General features: G+C 50.7%; 5 protein-coding genes and 1 non-coding gene across 6 annotated transcripts; all 6 read right to left on the bottom strand.

The window, feature by feature from the left end:
- Positions 1–249: 249 nt before the first annotated feature.
- N0V96_004493 (uncharacterized protein) lies at positions 250–1,764 on the bottom strand (the record flags this gene model as incomplete). The annotated part of the gene is made up of 2 exons (XM_065757124.1): positions 250–1,664; positions 1,761–1,764. The coding sequence occupies 2 exons, from the start codon at positions 1,762–1,764 to the stop codon at positions 250–252; spliced, it is 1,419 nt and encodes a 472-aa protein (XP_065614337.1).
- A 4,371-nt stretch (positions 1,765–6,135) lies between these two features.
- N0V96_004494 (uncharacterized protein) lies at positions 6,136–9,677 on the bottom strand (the record flags this gene model as incomplete). Its single annotated transcript, XM_065757125.1, has 6 exons — positions 6,136–7,412; positions 7,832–7,942; positions 7,995–8,342; positions 8,411–8,573; positions 8,634–9,400; positions 9,458–9,677. The coding sequence occupies 6 exons, from the start codon at positions 9,675–9,677 to the stop codon at positions 6,136–6,138; spliced, it is 2,886 nt and encodes a 961-aa protein (XP_065614338.1).
- Positions 9,678–10,075: 398 nt separating this feature from the next.
- On the bottom strand, positions 10,076–11,068 carry N0V96_004495 (uncharacterized protein; the record flags this gene model as incomplete). The annotated part of the gene is made up of 1 exon (XM_065757126.1): positions 10,076–11,068. One exon carries the CDS (start codon positions 11,066–11,068, stop codon positions 10,076–10,078), a length of 993 nt encoding a protein of 330 aa, XP_065614339.1.
- Positions 11,069–12,951: 1,883 nt separating this feature from the next.
- N0V96_004496 (uncharacterized protein) lies at positions 12,952–13,747 on the bottom strand (the record flags this gene model as incomplete). The annotated part of the gene is made up of 3 exons (XM_065757127.1): positions 12,952–13,085; positions 13,374–13,629; positions 13,691–13,747. The coding sequence occupies 3 exons, from the start codon at positions 13,745–13,747 to the stop codon at positions 12,952–12,954; spliced, it is 447 nt and encodes a 148-aa protein (XP_065614340.1).
- Positions 13,748–15,171: 1,424 nt separating this feature from the next.
- N0V96_004497 lies at positions 15,172–15,270 on the bottom strand. Its single transcript has one exon. It is a non-coding gene; the product is annotated as a tRNA-Leu (tRNA).
- Positions 15,271–18,979: 3,709 nt separating this feature from the next.
- N0V96_004498 (uncharacterized protein) lies at positions 18,980–20,920 on the bottom strand (the record flags this gene model as incomplete). The annotated part of the gene is made up of 1 exon (XM_053188564.2): positions 18,980–20,920. The coding sequence occupies one exon, from the start codon at positions 20,918–20,920 to the stop codon at positions 18,980–18,982; it is 1,941 nt and encodes a 646-aa protein (XP_053054526.1).
- Between the last annotated feature and the right edge of the window lie 81 nt (positions 20,921–21,001).

Here is a 21,001-nt window from a genome sequence, read left to right on the forward strand (position 1 = left end):
CTTATACCTTATACCAACTCTTTCGATGCTGGGTGTTGTCAAAGTTCCCAATGATATGCTGAGATGATTAAAAATTCGAGCTTTCAGGCTGGGCACGGGATGTAGACAGGTATCCAAAGCGTGAGGTTGTGTTGTTTAACGTTATGAGTCTACGTAACCAACATATTGTCTGGTTCATTAAGGTGCTAACTGCATCAAAGGTCTCTAATGTTGGAGGCTTTTACTTTCGCCAACTGTCACACGGGACATCTAGAAGGGAATCTTGAAACCCGAGTGACGCAGGTTTTGGAAAACACCAGTAGGATCATACTTGGTAGAAGCGGCCCTCAGCCTCTCGATGGAAGCCTCACCGTATGACGAGATGACATTTTGCACCTTGTGGGCATAGTTGAGGAAGATCCAACCCCAGTTCAAGTCCAGAGACGCGGCATAAGCCTCAACATCCTCCGTGTAAGCCTGGATGTACGGGAAAGAAATTGTCTCATTCTCAGCCCCGTTGACGGCGAAGGTAATGAGGAACATGATGCCGTTACCTCGGGTGATGTAGTGGTCCAGTCCCATGCTGTTGCCACCCATGGCGATGCCCTTGTCGACGATAGACTTGGTGATGGGCTGGAACATGCAGAGGGTGTTGAAGCCCGAGTCAGCACCGACGGCCTTCTCGAGATCCGCGTTGAGGGTGTAGAACTTTTCGACGGCGTAGTTCATGACCCTCGCATCGTTGTCGAATGCGAGAGTGAACCAGGCGTTACGGAAGCCGGCAGGCTGGCCGGAACCGAGTTCGTTTGCGACAATGGAGATTAAGTCGACCTTGGTAGTGTCCTGGGTAATGTTGCCGGCGGCATAGTAGGCGTCAAAGGCAGGGGGTGCAACTTCGGCCAAGGTGTTCTCGATAGCGGCGTTGAGGATCATACCGCCGAGCTGGGGGAGGTAAGCCCAGTAGACAATAGAAGAGCTGTTCTCATCCTTGTGGACGTTCTCTGTGAACTCAACGAGGGCGTCGATGACTTTGGGTCCGGACTCCAGGTCGTAGATGAGGTTGCCTCCCCAGACTACGGGCTTGGTTGGGTCGGGGAAGTCAATGGCGTACATGTCGAAGCGGGTCACAAGACCGAGGTTGGCACCGGTTCCCTTGAGACCTTGCCACAGATCCGGGTTGGAAGTGGCATTGGCATTGACGATGGATCCATCAGCAAGGACCACCTCAAAGTTGGCAACTTGGTCGCAGGCAAAACCGTGAGACGCCGAGTGGAAGGAGTTGCCGCCGCCGAGGATGAAGCCTCCAGTTCCGACGGTACCAGCACGGCCACCTGTGACGACAACACCATACGGGGCGAGAGTGTCGTAGACAGTCTGCCAGTGACCGCCGGGTCCGATGGAGGCGATCTTCGTTTTAGGGTTGTAGGTGGTGCTGTTGAAGAAGCCAAAGTCGATGGTGACACCATCGTTGACACTGTTGGATCCAGCGAAGGAGCCGTGGCCGCCGCCGCGAACGCCGAATGTGCAGTTGGACGCAGCGAGGGTGGTGATGATGGTTGAGACATCCTCGGCTGTTGAGGGCTGTGCGACACACCAAGGGTCCAGGGCAGCGGTGATGGACCAGTACGAGTCCATACGTTCCACATACTCGGTTGAGTTGGGGAAGTAGATCTTGCCAGCGAGTCCTGGGGCCTTGTTCAATTTCAAGCACTGGTCAAAGTCAGCAAGATGCGTCGATTAATATTTGCAATGGAGATGTGTCTGTAGCCAGAGGAACTCACGCATGCCGTTGACTGCGAGTAGCAAGTCGCAGCCGACGCAACTTCAAACAAAGCTGCTGCAGTGCTCATCGCCATGATAGAAGACTTCATCATGGAGGCTGGACCGGATCGAAGATTGCCAAGGTCGGTTGATAGGACGGACGTGGAGAGTCTGGTGGCAAGACCGAGCACCAAAGCCAAGGAGTGACTTGCGAAAAAGACCGACGCGAGCGGGTTGCACTGACAGATGTGAACACGGAAGCAGACTTTCTACAATGAGCCGTCAGCTTGTCCTTATATTACCCTGTACTGAAGCAACCTCGGTGCTGCAATCCAGCACGGTGGATTGTAACAAGCCCGAAATGGAATATTGATCCTTGAAAGGGCCTGGACAAACGTAGGACTGAGATGAAGGTGGGACATTGCTGCCGTGATGCAGTGAGGTAGAACAAGATACCCCCTCATCACGGCTGGCACCGTCCAGTTGTCATTGATGTGATGTTTATCGGTCCAGTCTTCAGTTCTGGCAAGGGTGGGTAGTATCCATTGCATGTGGCTAAGTTTTCTGCAATCCTTGCGTTGGAGACTTGGCAAACATGCTTCTTTCCCCTGTCTGGCAGCACAGAATATCGTTGGTGCGATTTCAACCCCTGTTGCTCTTTTCCCTCTTCCCATCCTATGTATTTCCACAACGTTGCTCGATGTCGTTGGAAGTAACCGAATACCATCCCAGTCACCGAAGCTCCGTTGTCCTACCCAAGATCCTGGGCCTTGCCGTCGGGGAAGAAATTGACTTGCTACCGGGCACTGGGATTCGATTCCGCGCCCTCCGCGCAAGCTCATCCTTCTAGAAACCCTGACAACTTACAGGCATCACGCCGACGACAACGAGCAACCAACATCGCCTCGGCCAGGACCAGATGAAAATGCTTACTGACCCACGTTTCGACGGACTGAGCCGATCTCGAGGGGCAGGCCGCATCGAACGATTTAGTCCCCGCCATCATCCGGGGTAGCTCATCGACGGTACGGGTGCCATGAGATACAGTACCACAATGCAAGGCGCTAAAGTTATGCCAGGATAAAGTATGATAGGTGTTCTCCATTCGGAAGGCTGAAGCTACCTCGTTCTCCGGAGTCTTCAGCAGCTTATATCTCTTCATCCAGCGACCTTACAAAATAAGCATCGATCGAACGTGCCTTTGCCACAGCTTCCTTTCACATTGCGGGACGGGAAGCGGTTGGACCGGAGATCAAGTCCCGACAGGTGACAAGTGAGAGAAAATTCTGCAACTCACTCCCAAGACTTTTTAAATTGAGATGCAGCCTCTTGCAGCCAAGAACTGCAGGCATGAGGCGTATTCATGCGAGTGCATTTGAGCCTCGAAACAAGTAATCGAACGACCTGGCCGTCGGTTCTCGCCACGCAGTCGCTGAAATCCCTCGTGCACTTCGCCAAAAGAGAGGATGGAGGATTTGTCTCAACTTCACAAGACCCTAGTTCCAACACAACTCATCCCTGTCACCGGGCTTGTTGAGCGACAGGCAAAAGTGGAAACATCGACAATTACGTGCTGTTCTTCGGGCCAGAATGCCGGATGAAGTGATATCGCGCAGAATTGTCTTGGCCGACCGCTAGTCAAGGGTATTCCGGCGTTGGTTCCAAGAGAAATTTGTGACTGCAAGACGGTGGAACAAGAACAGGGCCTTTTCCATCAGGAAGTATGGGGAGCGAGGACATGAACTCCCTTCTTCCGCGCTTCATAGCTCACAGGTTTAACATGAACGTGTACGTGCTTGCGAATCACTCTAGATATGATGTGCAAAGAGTGCTGGTGTCAAGGAGTCGGGAATGATACATGCTAAAACTAATACTTCTGCAGTTACTCTAATATTGTTTGTTACATAACGACCATGGTGTCCGAAAATATCCTTCGCCCGAAGGATGCAATCTCCTTTAAGCCACCGGTCGCCCACATACTTATGATACTGTGTTCCTGCCATTCGATCGACTTTGTTGAGTGACCCATTTTACCGCAAACATCAGCAAAAAATCAGCATTTTGGCCATTCGACTCGCAGTATCCAAGCCATGCCAGTGGTGAACGGCGTTGTCACGGTTCTTCCGCCCCCTGAAGGCTATGTGGTCGACTTTGACAACCCACAGCGGCAAGCTGTACCCGAAGCCTACTATGTAGCTGGATTTGGTACCCTTCTGAGTCTTCTGCTCATGGCGCAAAGGCTGTACACGAAAGCCTTCCTGATCGGTCGTTTACAGTGGGACGATGGTAAGAATACCCAGCAAACAGCACTATGAGATTCCTTTCCTATACTATGGTGTATCAACCCGATTTGCTTTCCATCAGATCCTCAGCAGCAACTTGGCAAGCTGCGTGGACTAACTTTCAGTCTTGACAGTCTTTCTTCTTCTGGCTTGGGTAGGTTCCAGTATCTCGGACACCGGGTCGCGACTTGCCGCAACTTGCAGCCTCAAGCCCACCCACACAACGTCGACAAGCTTGATCAACTTGTGGGCAACAGTCTCGCTGACTGTATCATAGTTCACCTCCATCGCTACCATTGGATTATGTGTTCGTGAGTGAATACGCCAAGCTGAGATGGTCGGCTAGGTTGTTGCTAACAAGCCCTCGGTAGATATGTTTGCGTATGGGTCCGGAGGTGTCCACGGATGGGAGATCTCCGTCGAAAAGTACAATATATACATGATGGTAAGTGGAACAGAATCTCATAGTCTATTCATTCTGTTCTTGAAGGTCAGGATTATATTTTGTTAGCTCGGTGTACTAACGTCATCGTGAATGCAGGATGTTTTTCTCGCCGCCGCCATCTATACCCTCTGTGGAAGTTTCGCCAAAGTCTCCCTCTTGATATTCTACTTTCGACTATCCCCTCAGAGATGGTTCAAACGAGCTGTGTGGATTTCTCTTGCGATCATTGCCGGCTACAGCATTGGTATTTTCTTTGCTCTGGTATTCGCCTGTGATCCAATCTCAATGAGCTGGGACGTTACCATCACGGAAGGCACATGTATCAACCGACCGTCACTATACATTGCCACTGCTGCGGCAAATATTATCTCAGACTTGATACTTTTTGCGCTTCCGATACCCATCGTCGTGAAGCTACAGATTCCGCCCAGACAGAAAGTTGGGCTATTCTTCATTTTCGCAGTCGGGTCGCTGTAAGTTGGCATCGCCGCTATCTTTGAAGATGATGGTACGTGTAACAAGGTTCTAGTGAAGCTTACAAGGCGTATAGGACAGTCGTGACTTCGATCGTCCGTGTTTCTCTTCTGCCAGCTATGCTCACGAGCATGGACCAAAGCTGGGTCATCTCATGGGCCAGTTTATGGATGTAAGTGAAGCTAGGCCTCCTTTGATCCCAATCTCGAAATTCATAGCTGCCTTCTCTGACAAATCGGTCTCCCAGTATCGTTGAAGCAAATCTGGTCGTCATTTGCGCCTCTCTTCCGACGTTGCGCAAGTTCTTCCGGCACGTAGCACCCAAAATCATCGGCGAAAGCACATATGGTGAGGGAACCAAAACTCTTGGTGGCACTGGAAGCAAGCCCATATCGCGAATGACTATCGGTGGTACAAATGGAACTCGGAATAGGGTCGAGTATTCACAATTCGATCGCGACAACAATGGCGAGGCATCCGTGATGGCCAGCATGGGGCCCAATAAGCCGGTGACCTTTGCCACTGGTCATAGCGAGAGCGATCCAACGGAGGATGATTCATCAGAGAAAGCCATCATGCGAGGAAACAATATTGTACAAACGAAGACAATCACGATGGAGTACAGCCCAAAACAATGAGGCTTCAGCTCGTACGAAACTCAATATAGATGATAGATTATCAGTGTGCAAGTACGCAAGCAACTAGCGAGTTAGCAAGGTTCATGGGGTGAATAAAAGGGATTCGGAAGGCATTATTATGCATAGTTATGTGAAGAAGTAACGCCTTTTCTTAGACTTCAAGTCATCTTCATCGGATTAAGGTCCTCGGGAGCCTTGATGTAAACAGTTGAGCAAACCTGGGGAAATAGAAAAGCGATCAACATTGAAGACCCCCTTGCACATCCTGGTTCATCATCGTGATGGTCAATGCGAAAGAAAGCCTCCGTGGCATCGCAGGGCGGATGGCCACCCGGCGGATCGTGCCGAAGACGCAATGCCAAGGAGTTCCGCTGTAGAAATGATAGCAAACACAGGAGCCAGGCCTATGTTCCACCGCGAGAACCAAACGAGCTGATTGCCAGATTTCCATCGTTAGCCAAGACAAAAGAAAAACATGAACAGCCGTTGGCTGAAGGACCCAACTTGTCTTATTGTCTACATACAACTTTCCCGCATTCTCAAGCCCTCGTTTTCACTAGTTCTCTGCCGACCCTACGCTTGCTACTCGGCCGTCTTGCAAGGTGACAATCTTGTCGATGCCACGGAGGGCCTGAGGACGGTGAACCACAGATATGATAGTATGATCAACAAACTCGGTCTCTATGATTCTAGCCATCATTTCTTCGGTTTCTTGGTCGACGGCACTGGTGGCTTCATCGAGAACCAGGACCCTGCTAGAATTCTTCCTGACAATGGCCCGGGCCAGACACAACAGCTGCTTTTGGCCCTTGGACAGTGGTAGGTTGGAGACATCCGTGTCGAGACCACCACTCAAGGAGATGGCTGACCATAGCGAGACCTTAGTCAGGGCATCTATGAGGCCATCATCGGACGGCACCTCATCTGCGCTTGAGTCGTCGCTGAAGGGGAATAGATTCTTACGCAGGCTTCCTGGGAAGAGAAGCGGCTCCTGTGGAATGGCAATAAGCGATCGGCGGAGCACATCGTTCGAAACATTGCCAATGTCGACGCCGTCGATCAGGATCCTGCCTGCATCGAGGCCAAGAAGTTTAAAGACGGCGAGTGTGAGAGTCGATTTGCCACTACCTGTGCGCCCACAAATGGCAACCTTCTCTCCCGGCTGGATAGAAAGCGAGACTCCCTTGAGTACTGGCCTCGTTTCCGCGGAGTAAGATACTGTGATATTCTGTATCTCAACCTGACCCTGAGAAGGCCATTGGCGTGGGATATTGTCAGGTCTTTCAGCTATAGGCGTCGGTTCAATTGGTGTTCGAGATACGAAGGTTCGCAAACGAGAGATTGCTCCTAGCGATGTTTCAAGCTCCGTCCAAGAGGTAATCAAAGTGGCCAGAGATTGATTGAAATTGAGCACATTGTAAAGCGCAATGGCAATGGCTCCAGTGCTAGTCGCGTCTGGTATCATCATGGCCATCGAGACCAGAAAAACTGCAATAGCACCGACAAGAATGTCGAGAACCAGAGTGAGCCAGCGTTGGATGCAGAACATCAGGTAATACGGCCGTTGGGACTCATCCAAGAGTTCAAGTGAGGTTTCCCGGAAGGCAGTCTGCCAGCCAAAGGCGCGGATGGTTGCTAAGCCATCGATGGTCTCGATCAACTTGGTCAGAAGAGGAGCCTGGGCTTGGAGATCGAGGAACCGCATCTGGCGAGAAGTTCTCAGGTAGAAAGCCTGTAGGCAGTAGAGGGCGAGCAAAGCGAACGGAATGGCTGCTGCAAGGTACTTGGCACCAATGACAATGAGGGCGGCTCCTGCCAGGCAATCGAGAACAGCTGAGAGGAATCAGCTGCGTATTTCAGCTGATACACGGGACGAGTCACTCACCGATTGATGTCATAAACAACGCTGTAGGAAGATCTCGGTCAATGTGCGACAGATCCTGACTGAATCTGTAAAATGTTAGGCACCTACAGCTTCCAACACGAATCTGATATAATTACCTATTGATCAAGTCGCCGGTGTCTGTTGATCCAAAGAATGACAATGGTGCCCTGCAAGATAGTAAGGAACGATGTACAATGCAGCCTAGCAAAGTGCGACCCACCTCATGACAGACTGAAGAAGAGTCCAGTGCAGGCTTTGAGAAGACCTAGGTACGATCAAAACAAACATGATCCTGCGGTTTCTATGAGCGGCGTCCGACTAATTAAGTCGCATAAATGTGCTTTGGCAACGTACCAGATATTGACACCAATGACAAACAAGCCCACGACAGAAATAGCAGAGTAGACTCCGAAGTAGAAGCCTGTGTCTGATGAGCCGGCCCTCGCATCCTCTTCCGTCCAGATCTTGAGCCAAATTTCTGGCAGAAGTTAGACATCATGGCCGATACAAGCATTCAAAGAGAGACTTACGAGGGAAGACTCGGAAGAAGCAGTCGAGAATCAAGGATATCGCACCAGCAGAGCCATACCACCAACCAATGGATTTCAGGTAGTACCAGTACAGCGTAGTGTCGCCAGCCTTTCTCAAGAGGTCCTGCTCTGATTCAGCTTCTACTCCTTTGGTTTGCGGTCGACTTTGCTGTCGAGATTTTGCGACTGAAATGGTCTCAGCGTCCTTCGCATCTTTGGCCTGCGGATCCTCGAAGGAAAGGCTCTGAAGATAAGCGCTTTCCCGAATAGCGTCAAAATTGCCTTGGCTGGCAATCTGCCCGTCATCGCCCAAAATGAGGATTTGGTCCGCAAATTTGAGATTATTCACTGCATGCGGTGTGAGTCAAAGGCCTGATTTGTGAAAATTTGCGATGTGCATCTGTGTATCCACTTACGTGAGTGTGTTGTCAAGATCACGGTTGCGCCATATTGGCGGACAAGGCCTCGCGGGCTAAAAAGACAGTCCCAAATCTGAGTCTGGGTTGCATTGTCCAGCCCGCTCAACGCATCATCAACAACGAGAACAGGCTTTTGCGAGAATACTGCTCGTGCCAGAGCCTATAAAAGCGAGTGAGCGATTATGCATAGCTACCAGCGAGAGGAAGGAGTACAACTTACAACCCGCTGCTTTTGACCTCCGCTGAGGGATTGGCCTTTGCTTCCTACCACTGTGTGATCTCCGTTTGCTAGCTGAGAGAAGTCGGGTACGAGAGCACAAGCATGTACAACCCTTTCGTACCAGTCCTCATCGGTCGGTGTTTCGCCAAGAATGTTTTCCTTGACGGTTGCTGTCGTCAGCCAAGTTGTCTGAGCACAGTACGCTACAGGACCTTCAAGAGTCTTGACCGATCCGGTAGTGGGTAGTTCGCCAAGAAGTCCCCGAATGAGGGTGGTCTTTCCCGAGCCTATTCGGCCAATCACGATAGTCATAGTTGAAGGGGCGATGCGGAGGTTGATGTCATGTAGAATAGGCTCTTCGTCCACCTTGAGCCTGAACGAACCGTTCTGGACCGTCGCAATGTCTCTCTGTTCGGAAAATGGCTCGAGCGACGTCTTCGGTCGCATTGTGCCCATTTCTATGCCATGATCAGTTTCGGTGTAGCCACGGTCGTGAGAGTGATTTGCAGCTTCGAGGTAATCAGGATTCGTGACCGTTGATGGCCTACCCTGTTCGAGGAAGGCTTGGATCCTCTCGAAACTTCCCAAAGATGCCACCAAGCTCGGTACAGAGGTAATTAGCTGCGCAAGTGGCCCAGCAATCAGGTCGATGATGGTAAGCGAGGTGAATACCGTGGCGATAGAGAGTGACAACCCAGCATTGATCTTTTGCGCAATGATGGCAAGGCCAAAAGTCACAACAGGACCGATCATTGACGGAGCGTTGCCTGGATATCATATCTTAGCTTATGAGGTAAAACGATTGATCAGCGGCTTGAGCTTACCTAACATATTCATGTAGGTGATGAAGCGGCGATACTGCTTGGCTCTGCGCAACTCTGCGACTCTCAGATCTTGGATAGCACGCTGAAGGAAGTCCACCATTCCCAGCATCTTTGTCTCCTTGATTGCACGAAGAACTTCCGAAGTGACTGTGATTCGCTTTTGGATTTCTTCGTTCCAAATCTTCGAAGCTCGAGGCATAAGTTTCGACAACCTCGCCATTCCAATCGTGCAAGCTCAAGTCGATGTTAGATCAAGAGTATCATATTTTGGTCTAGAGTTGATTACGGTTGCTTACCTATGATGGTAACAGCCGGCCCCACGCTTCCGAGACCAAGCTGTCTTTGAAGTAGCCATATGGCAATGCCTATCTCTATAGGGTTTGCCCACACCTCATGGATCGTTTCAAACGACCTACAGATGGTCCGCACATCGGTACTGACCAAAGTCAATGACGCAGACGGATCGCTAGCTTTCGCTATGTCTAGCTCGAGGTTATTAGCCATGATGAGAGAAACCAGAGATCCACGGATCATCGTGATGTAACGGAAGAGCTTGTGTTGGTAAAAACCTGTCGACAGCTAACACAAAAGAAGCCTTATTAGTGGAGAGAACCTCAATCAAGCAGCATTACTGTAACCCACCGCGTTGCCCAGGTAGACTAAGCCTGTCGCAGCTATCAGACCGTAACCAACAGACTTAGAATCAGATCCTCGGTCCCCATCGACGTACTTGATGATTCGGTTGATGAGAAACGGTTGTGCAAACTTGAGTCCAACTAAGACGAGTCTGGGTACCGCCGTGACCAGCAAAGCCATCTTCGTCGTGCTGAAGATCGAGCGTAATAAGGCCCGCTTTCCATGCCCTCTCCGTTGATTCCACGCGTTATCGAGGTTCTGGAGCAGATATTCAGACCGCATATCATCATCAATGTCGTAGAGAGTTGAAGGAGACAAGGTGGCCTTGAAGCCTTTCCCCAGCAGGCTGTTGAGCCACCAAAAGAAACCGCGACTGATGATGCCGCTCGTGGCCTCGGGGCTCAAGTGGCGCAGAGCAGCGAGGAGGAATGTGCGTTTGCCTTGAACTTCTAGAAGAAACATTGCCAACTTCATTGCTAGCGCTGCGCTGGAGACGCTGGCCAGGTTGTGCAATCCGGGGAGCAGCCATAGCGTGCGGCATTGCACGGCGTCAAAGATGAGCGAGAACGCCAGGTAGACGCAGATCGTGGTGGATGGTCGAATAGATCGGAGATGCTCTGCGTGGCTGAGGAGAGTGAGGGCCAAGGCATCTAGAACGCCGAGAACTGCGGCAGCGACAGAGACGCGGTTAGAGAACGGTGCTTGCGTCCATAGCGCGAGCGAGGCGATTTGAAGTCCGCCAAAGACGATGCAGGTGGCGATCTTTGCGACATTTGAGGGATGTCGCAAGACTTTGCGGCGTTGATGAAGAAGCTGCTGAAGCCGGAAAGGAAGAGCCAGAAGCAACACAGCTGACGGGCCAATGTTCAGGATAGATTGTTCGAAGAGGAGGGTGAAGTCGAATCGGTTGCTGCATATGGTTGCAGCGGGGCCGAAAGACCCCTCGCATTCGGCGATGGTCGTGAAGTTGTCCATAGCCGCTGCGATGATTGACAAAGTTGCAAGTCGATGGTTTGAGAACCTCTTGTTGGACGAACTCGCCCAGTGTTTTACTATGCGGTGCTGCCAATTAAGCCAAGGGTCCCTTGATGTGCCTAAGCGGCGCGTTTTGCTTACTATCGTAAGTTCACACGGAGTCAGGGTTCATACTGCTTCAGAACGCGAGGAATCTTGCGAGTCGAGCTATGACTCGCACTCTGCCGCGACAGTAGCGACAGTGCTGCTGCTAGTGCCTAAAGGGCATCAAGACTTCCAAATTTGTTTCTAGAGCACGGGGCCACTAGCAACTGGATGAGCCCTGATCATCGATTCTCGGGTTGGTCACGAATTACACGTTGAATCATTGATCTTGGTAAGCTGTACGGATAGAGACTTCGCGCTTGTTCGGGCGGCTGAATGCGACTCCCGAGATTAGGGGACGAATGTAAGAACGATCACCAAACAGGAAGGTCATCTGAACGTGGGAATGAATTGCAATGCGCTAAGGATGTCACTTCGAAGCTCCAGACGTTCGTGCCGAGATCCGGTTGAGTCCTCTGGGGCTTAAGCTGCTGCCAGACAAGCCTGGGGAAACGCGGACGTGGGTACAAGCTGCGCGTCTGGCTACGAGTTTTCAGGGATTGATGAACCTTAATTGCTGAGGCTATCCTTGACTGGGCGTGATTGCGTTTTTTTAAACTCTTCACGACTACAGAGACCATGTCGACAGTCAACTACTGCCATCATCGCGGCACGATATAGAAGTGTCATCCAGGTACGAAGTAATCAGTCAGAAGTAGCCCGTCGGGTCAGAAAGCTTGTCTGTCAGGAGAGAATTACCGAGGTTTGTATACTAGGCCAGGATACCTTAACCTAAAACAATCGTGCGAGTCTCTTAAATCTCCACCACCGCTAAATGTAGACACGCTCCAAAACTCTGGGTGCTCGTTTATCCATGCAATTTGATGATGTCTTCGGCCACCTTCTCGGCAGCAACAACAATTCCAGCTTGCGGATTCGCAGTGAAAATCCCATTGAGTATCCCTGCGTCAACAACGTGCAAGTTCTTCGTTCCATAAACTTGTGCGTTGAGATCAACAACGGATTTACCACCTTCGAGAGCAGAGTCGGTCCCAAGATGGGTGGTTCCAACCCAGTGATTAGCGGTGCGGCCGATATCCACAGCCACCTATTCACACGATATGTTCAGCTTACTTTCATATCGAACTCTGAGGGGAAAGTATGATTTACTCACATTTTGGACGTAGTCTCGTATGTCTTGGCCAGGGGCAGGATTGATCATTGTAGCGCCAGGAATGGATGAAATCGCCTTGACAACTCCGCTAACGGTAGTTACAACAGCCTCAAAGTCGTGGTTCCCTTCATCGTTGAAGTAAGGAAGTACACTGACATCCATAACGAGAAACGGGTTGATTGTGACGCGACCCCTCGAAGTCTTGCCTAGTCCTAGGGCAGCTGCCATGCCGGATGTATCTGTGGCGATCAGCGATGGTTATCCGAGAGCAGAGCGATGACTACGAACTGTGTCTCCTGCCTCTTTGTGGTCCGCCAACATAGCTCGTCCATTGAAACCATCTGTCGATGCCATCCTCTCCTTGAACCGCGTCCCAGAAGATTGGGTTGATGTTCGGGGCTGCTTGGGTCAGTATGCCTGATCGATTGGCTGCAAGATTACTGTTAGTCAAGAAAGTCAAACCATCTCGCACAGGGAAGTCTGTTATCTCACATAGGTATGCTGCGGCGTCATCCGGAATGGGGTTGTTGTAAGCGCTATTGAAGTCGTAGTTGACTATGTCCGGGTGCTCGAAGAGAATATTTGTCTAAGAAGAATTAATTTCACTATACTATGACGGTGTCTTTCAAGTAAGTATTACGTTCACATGGTCGTCGAGATTGTAACCGACTGGAAGATCAATCCACTGGGCAGAGTCGACGAGGGCGTCGCCCTCGGCTGTCTGGACAACCTCTAGTTGATCCTTCGGGCCAATCCCACCTATCGAGATTGTTAGCAGTCATCTCGCCCTTGAATTGAGAGGGGAACACTCGCTCCGAAACAGAATCTTGGCTGAGCCAAATACTCCCGCTGAAAGGATGACTCGGCCACCAGCAGCAAGTTTGACGGTGCCGTTGTAACCGCCCTCACCAGCAGGCTCTACTTGCACACCAGTGACACTCTCTCCCCCTCTCTCCACTCTAGTGACAAGCGTGTTCGTCCAGAGCTTGAAGTTACCGCGAGCTGCTGCTGACACAAGGTATGTTTCCAAGAGCCCACCTCGCTCACCATGCTGGAAGAAGTACTCTGATTGAGAGACGGTTCTCCTCTTAGCATCTGGCTCATTGTTGGCCTCAACGCTGGTCCATCCGTTTTCAACGAGCCCCTTCGTTATTAAGTCGTTGGCCTCACGGTTGTACAAGATACCATCTTTGGAAGGGATATTGGTCCATGGGACACGCTGAAAGGCTCGGTCTGTGGCAGCAGACAGGTCCTCGGCTTTCCAGCCATGGGGAAACTGTGTATCCCAGTCCAATCTTTGAGGCTACGGAGTCTCAGCGGTAGCCAACGAAGATTGAATCAGAGAAAGAGAAAGAAACACTTACCTTGAACCAAAGGCCCGCGTTGATGGCGGATCCACCACCAAGAACGCAGCCTGCCATGGGAACAACATCTGGGCATTTGATGCCAACGCTATCTTGCCATATGAAACCGTAAAGCCCGGGAACGTCAAACCTTGTGAGGTTGGAATTCTCAAGCCATGTCCCTCTCATCCCTACACAAAACTGTCAGAGCTTGGTGCCGTAGTTAGCCCAGCTATCTTTATTGACTCACTCCCGCCCCATCTGAAAGAAGATGGAGGTCCTCTTTCGATCAGAAGGACATTCTTGCCGCTAGCAGAAAGCTTATCAGCAGTGACGATTCCTCCCGGACCACTACCCACAACGACATAGTCAAAGGCATCATCGGGGACAGTCGCAGCAAGTGATGTCATCGATACTTGGTGAATCGTCAGCTGTGTAGTGTGACTTGGGGGGTTCAAGAACGTACACTGAGCCAGAGCAAGGCCCAAAAAGCCTGAGAAGAGTTTCATTATCGTACCCGTCACAACGACTCGATGGGGGACTACCAGGTGCTTTTTGTGGAAAAAGAGTTTTGGAAGGTGGCTCATAAACCAAGCCAAAATATTAGAAGCACATGCCTTTCGATCTGAGTTGAATTTAGACTGGTGGACAGGCAGTCGGTGTCTCGAACTTGGAACTCAGGGGGCAGGAAATTATAATACCGAAGTCGCTTCGAAAAGTAATGCCACTAAGAATGCCGGTACTCAGCTTAACTAGTTTCCAGGCAACCGTTCGAGTCAGTGTGCACTTTCCGGGGCTGTAAATTACCGTGATGTCGATGCATTGCCTGCGTAGCCTTGAGGCTTGACAGAATAGATTGGTCCCGTCAAGTTGTCGTTCCATCTTGGCAAATACACTTGAAACAGTATCGACTGCTGGCGATTGAACATGAGCGGAATAGTCACCTCCTTCTCTTTCAAAATCCGACCGGATCATTGGGCATTCTCGATGACGGCAGCAGCTTGGCGCTGGCAAGCAGGTCTACTGTTTCACTGCTTGGAACAGTTTTGCTCGACGGGGCTTCAATTCTATTCTTTTGACATAAGGAATAAATTCTCACGTGGGTCGGAACCTGCTTGGTAGCGTCTGATACTTAAGGACTGCGGCATTGTATGTCTCCGAGACCCTGATGGAGACTTAGCACAGCCGTAGATCGAGAATGCCACTTATTCAGTCATTATAAGACACATTAGGCAGCAATAGAAGTCTGCCAAAGTGAAGCGAATCCTGAACTTAGATGTGTCGAGTTCTAATAATAACAAACACCCATAAGCAAATGGAAATAGACGTCTGGACACTGACCAGTTTCTCTCTAAAACGCTCAATTGCACTTTTTCGACGGCAGAAGATATGAACCCTCTACCTATCTAGAATCAAAAGGTTCGAATAACGAACGACCAAGAGTAGTAGGACCTTGTTGGTAGAAGACCAATGAGTTGTTAGACCCGTCAAAAACTTGAAAATGAAAGGGACGAGACTCGAACTCGCGCGGGTTGCCCCACCAGGAAACAGATGTTAAGCTGACCTTAACCTGGCGCCATAACCAACTCGGCCACCCTTCCGATTGATGAACTCCTCCTGCCGGATTTATATCTATGTTTCTATTCCGCTTGCTAGTGAGCCTGACGTGTGTTTGGACCATTTGTTACGCTCACGATCGCCTAATGATATCGAGGTTTCTCATCGAATTCGTTTTATGACCCGCTGTGAGCGTTTTGTCGCACAACAGCGGCAGTCACTTGCGTTCGGCATAGTCACACTCCATAGCAGAGGCATGAATTGAATTGTTGAACGAGAACGCGCCTGCAGCGATCGACCCGCGACTAAAATTCCTGCACATAGGCAGATACTGATGCATCCAACCATTCCGTGCACAAATCCTCCACGGCGGAAGTACCAGTTTTATGGTATAGATAAGAAGAAGACCTATATTGGACACTGAGAGTATCTGTGATTGGATTGAGGTCTGAAGATGTTTGCCCTGTCCAGAGCACCGTCGCACCGTCCAGCGCTATTGAGCCCTATGAAGGCCAATATTACGCCGTCGAGCCCTGAAAAATGCAGACTTCGCGCCACAGTCCCCGGAGAACTACAGCGTGCCTTGTTTGTATCTGGATTTTCAGAAGGATTGTTGGCGGGGAGGATGTCCCTCAATTGTCAAAAGGGATAAAGAAACAAAACGCTTGATTCTCACCAAATTGGCATTGACGTTGGAAATGAGGCTGGACACCACTAACATTGAGATCTCAAACCTTATTTGCACAAAGCGTGGAGGTGGGATGTAGCCGAGCCGAAGAAAGCAACAGCGAAGGTTTGAGACATCTGATTGTCATCAGACGAAGCGCGCAGGCACGCGGGGCCCAGCTGGCTGGCTCACTACATGGTCCCGATGTCAACAGACAGCAACATCCATTCGATCACCTAGAGGGCGCGAATCTCTCCTTTTACTGCGGCACGTATTCTAGACTGAGGCCATTTCGTTTGGATTGATGCCTGTTTCCGTTTTCAGTCGACAGCAGATTGCACCCACACATCCCCGCAGTGCCGGTTGAAGGCAAGACAAACTCTCGGAAATCTAGAACGGCGTGAGCGGTAGCACTAATTTCCTAGATCCGATCGTGGAGACGATAGTCATGCCATCTCCTCGGGCCGGCCACGTAGATTGAACAGATCCGGCCGAAGAATCCATGTTGACTCTCTTCGGATAGGTGCACGAAGTCGCGGGTTTCTTATCCTTCATAACCGGAAACGGAATGAAGCGCTGACTGGGGTTAGGCTAGAAGTCAAAATTTCATCTCAAAGTCTTGCTCTGGGGAGTCTGAGAATGTTCGCTTGACCGCCACGTCTGCAAGCGATGACCGCCAAAGTAGCACCAAAACCTTGAATTAGAGACTGCTTCAAATTTATTGAGGTTTAAGTATCGTGTCCTCCAGGTTGATATTGCGTCAAACCTGTCAGCCTCTATCGCGGACTACGGCTTACTTTCACAAAAGGCGAATCAACATCAATACTTTGTCATCTTTGTAAAATATGGTTAGAATTTCCCTTGTTGGACTTCTGTCCCTGGCGGGAATAGCTGCAGCGGCCACCTCTCCGGATCAGACCTGCGGAGGTTCCAATAGTTACACCTGCCCGGGATCTCAATGCTGCAGTCAATACAACTGGTGGTAATTTTTAACCCCCATAACGACGGACAAGACTGCGAAGAAATACCAAGGCTGACCTGGTATACCAGCGGAACAACTGACGCACACTGCGGAACAGGATGTCAGTCCAAGTTCGGCAAATGCACAACTAGTTCTGGCAGCAGCGGAGGCGGCAGCACCAGCACCAACGGCAAAGTCAGCTCGGATGGCACCTGCGGCGGCACCGCGGGATACACCTGCAAGGGAAGCACTTTCGGAACCTGTTGCAGCCAGTGGGGATATTGCGGGAACACAGATGCCCACTGCCTCAACTCCTGCCAATCAAAGTTTGGTGATTGTAGCTCCGTCACCAACGGCGGCAAGACGGTCAGCCAGGATGGAACCTGTGGCGGAACGGGTGGAAACACCTGTCGAGGTAGCAACTTCGGTGACTGTTGTAGCCAGTGGGGATATTGTGGCTCGTCTATCGATCACTGCAGCACCGGCTGTCAGTCATCCTTTGGAACCTGCTCTACTTCTTCAGGCGGAGGGGCTGCCGCATCTTCCTCAGCAGCGCAGCCTGCATCCACTGGTGTTAAGACAAGTCCAGACAACACTTGTGGTGGCTCCAATGGCTACACATGTCCTTCCGGGTTATGTTGGTAAGTCATCAACTATACTTCTTCCTATCTTCTCACATCGTCAGACCATTTACAAGTCGTCTTACAGCTCAAAAAATGGATACTGCAACACCGGAGACGACTTCTGTGGCTTTGGATGCCAGACTTCCTTTTCACCGGGGACGTGTTCAACCTGCCCTGGCTCAGCTTGCGGTGGTACGGTGACCAGCAACCCAACTTGCTCCGCAAACAATGGCTATTGCTGGACATTGAGTTCAAAGAAGTTCCAAATCATTTGCGGAAGGCTTGCTTCTGGAGACTATCTTGGCTATGTCGATGCCACAAGCTTGGGCGATTGCATTTCAAAATGTGCTGCAAACTCGGCTTGTGTTGCTGCTTCTTTCTACCAGGGCAGTAGCACAAGTTGTAGCTTGCTGAGCAGCTACCAAGGTTCTGCTTATGGTAACTCGGCAGGCGGCCAGCAAAATCACGCTTACGTTCGCGGTGCCAGTTGCGGTTAGAGCTCTATCGAGAACCGGTCGGATGTTTGATTCTTCGAGTGGCGAGGAGCTACACGTAGCACCAGCTGCACAAGGAAATGTCACACCTCTAAAGTCGTTAGATACAAAATCCAATTAATCTCTGAATACGAAGCATCAAAGCTTGAGTTTTGATTATGAGACATCTCAGCCAACTCTTACTCTTTCAACCTGAAAAGCTCACTCTCGTCAGGCCAGGTGTACCATCCAGGCACCTTCATTCCACGCGACCTTCGAATGAACAGTAGGAAGCTGGCAGTATCTTCCTCGCCATTCTCAATAGCGATTTCCCACGCTGTCTTGTCATTTGATGAAGTGGCCTCGAGAACAGCGCCGCTATCAAGCAATCACTCGGTTGCAGACTCCGTAGGCTATCTTGCCCCTAAGTAAGTTTCAGTTGCCATGGCGGGCTTCTTTCTTCTCCAAGTGCTTCTATATCAGCGCCCAAACTAATCGTTTGTCAACGGTGTTGGGTATGGACTCATAACAATCCCCGCGTATCGCATGTTCCAAGGCATGACTGCCACATGAATCCTTCAACCGAATATTCAACTTGGGCCAGTGAATGATGGTAGCATTTGATCATTTGATGGACTAGCCAAGGTGACATATGAAGAACTACACGGGATTCAAAAACTACATGGACCCATCTAACTTGAAATTTTCTGTAGAGGTCAGCTAGCACCGCTTCTGCGTGATGAGCGACTAAGAAAGCTTACATGTAATGTCTATGATATAAAAACATAGTTGAGACTCGTTCGCAAGATCTCAATATGCTCGTATTTTTGTTTTACAATCAATGTAACGCCGGCAAGCAAAATGGCGGACAATTGCTAGGAAAGGGGTAACAATACTCCTTGAGCTTCTCTCTTAAGCTGGACGAAAGGCTATGTATACTGAAGGTACTCTGCATATTTATTGACATATTGTCATCTACTTAAACTCCCCATCCTTTCTGTGAGAACATCCCTTCAACACAACTTGTTGCTATGCTGTAACCTGAACACCGTTCATCGAGCCACCGGCCCGCCATTCCTCCAGGAATTTTACATAGGCATTTATTCCATGTGGGAACGGCGCTCCTCTCGCCAACTTCATCTGCGCCTCAGGCGAGGCTTTTTCGCCCTCATTGTTCATGTAGCTAGGTGTGCATATAGACAAGCTAGAGAACCAAGCCGCATGCTGCATAATAAAACCAACATATGTCTCTTCCCCCTCTAATGTGCTCTCTATGACCACGTTATTGGTGCTTTTGCCCGCGCGCTTCATAGCTTCGACTACCATGTATGCGCAGTGTTGAGAGAGGACGTCCTGGGCATAAGCAAAGTTTGCCGCGGCGCCGATCTGCAAGGGGCCGGTCAGGAACAGGTTTGGAAAACCGTTGGTGAGGACGCCATGTAGGGTAGACGGGCCTTTGCCCGACCACTTCTCCGACAGGAGCTCGCCGTTCCGGCCCTTGATGGTCATGTTGGACCTGCTTGATGGCTCGGCCATGTCTGCTGCAGGCGGCCTGTATCCCGTGCTCAGCACAATAACGTCGAGGGGATAGTCTGAACCGTTCACGACTAGTGAATTCTTGGTGGCATGATCGACTCCCTTGCCGTTTGTATCAACAAGGCGGACGTTTGGTAGGTTGAACGCCGGGAGGTAATCGTCATGGAAGGTCGGTCGCTTGCACCATGCAGGGTACCATGGCTTCAAAGCCTCAGCAACTGACTTGTCCTTCACAATTTCCTCAACGCGTCGTCGGATTCTCTCAGACCTCGGTGCATCCAAAGCAAGAAGGTTTCCAATATGACCCGGAATATCTTCTAATCCAAGAGGCTTCTCGTGTGGTGCGCCGACAAGGCCTTTGTAGGTTCTCAACTTCGTCCAGCCATCATCTACCAAGTTGTCTTCTGTGTCGCCGCCAGAAACAAAGGTATTGAAGTTGTCAAGGCGACGCCTCTGCCAGCCAGGGCCGTCCGCAATTTCTTTCCACTCTTCTGGATCAGTAGGCCTCTGGCCTCTCTCATCTACAGATGACGGCGTTCTTTGGAAGACGTAGAGCTCCTTTGCCCACTTGGCGAGCTGCGGAACGAGTTGAATGGCGGTCGCACCAGTACCAATGATGCCAACACGTTTTCCCTCAAGGCCAGTGAGCTGGACGTTTTCGAGGTCCTCCGGGCTTCCACCAGTGACTTCATAGTTCCACCGTGCAGTATGGAACATGTCACCCTCAAAGGCCTCGAGATTCTTGGCCGCTTTGGGATGGTTTAAAACGCCGTTGGCGAGAACGACAAACTGTGATCGAACCGTCATCGTGATGGGCGACTCACTCGGGCCGCGGACCTGCTCGATAACCACGACCCATCGCTTAGCGTCCTCGTCCCACTCGTAGCTCTTGATCTGCGAGCGGAACACACCCTTGTCCGTCAGGTCCCAAGTCTCTGCCATTCGGTCTGCATGGGCTCGCAACTCGTGGCCATATGAGTATCGGTGCTTCGGAATATAGCCAGTTTCCTCGAGAAGCGGCATGTAGGTGTAGGATTCGACATCGCACATCAGACCCGGGTAGCGGTTCCAGTACCATGTGCCGCCAAATCCACCAGCAGCGTCGACAAGGCGAATATCCTCGGGCTTGAAGCCAGCTTGGATGAATCGAATTGCGAACAGCAGCCCTCCGTAGCCGGCGCCGAGGATGATGAACTTCACCTCGTCGCCATCCTTGAGGCTCGGCGTCTGGGCGTTGAGCTTCTCGTGATCGACCCATGGGTCTTGGGCCAGCTTGCTGAACCTCGCATCTATCTCCATCTCGATGTACTGCGCGTTGCCGTCAGACCGCTGGCGCTTCTCTTTCTCCTCGGTGTACTTCTTGTTGAGGGCCATGAAGTCGGCCGCGGCAGCCCCGGCCGCGGTGTCTGTCGTGATCTGTGGAGGTGCAGCCATCTTGACGTTTGACTTGCAGGTCGAATTGAGGTGTAGTTGAGGTAAATGAATTCTGCTTGGTGACCTCTCTATCACATCTAC

Source organism: Colletotrichum fioriniae, assembly GCF_027942845.1.
Source record: "Colletotrichum fioriniae strain IMI 355084 chromosome Unknown scaffold_4, whole genome shotgun sequence".
Lineage (NCBI taxonomy): Eukaryota > Fungi > Ascomycota > Sordariomycetes > Glomerellales > Glomerellaceae > Colletotrichum > Colletotrichum fioriniae.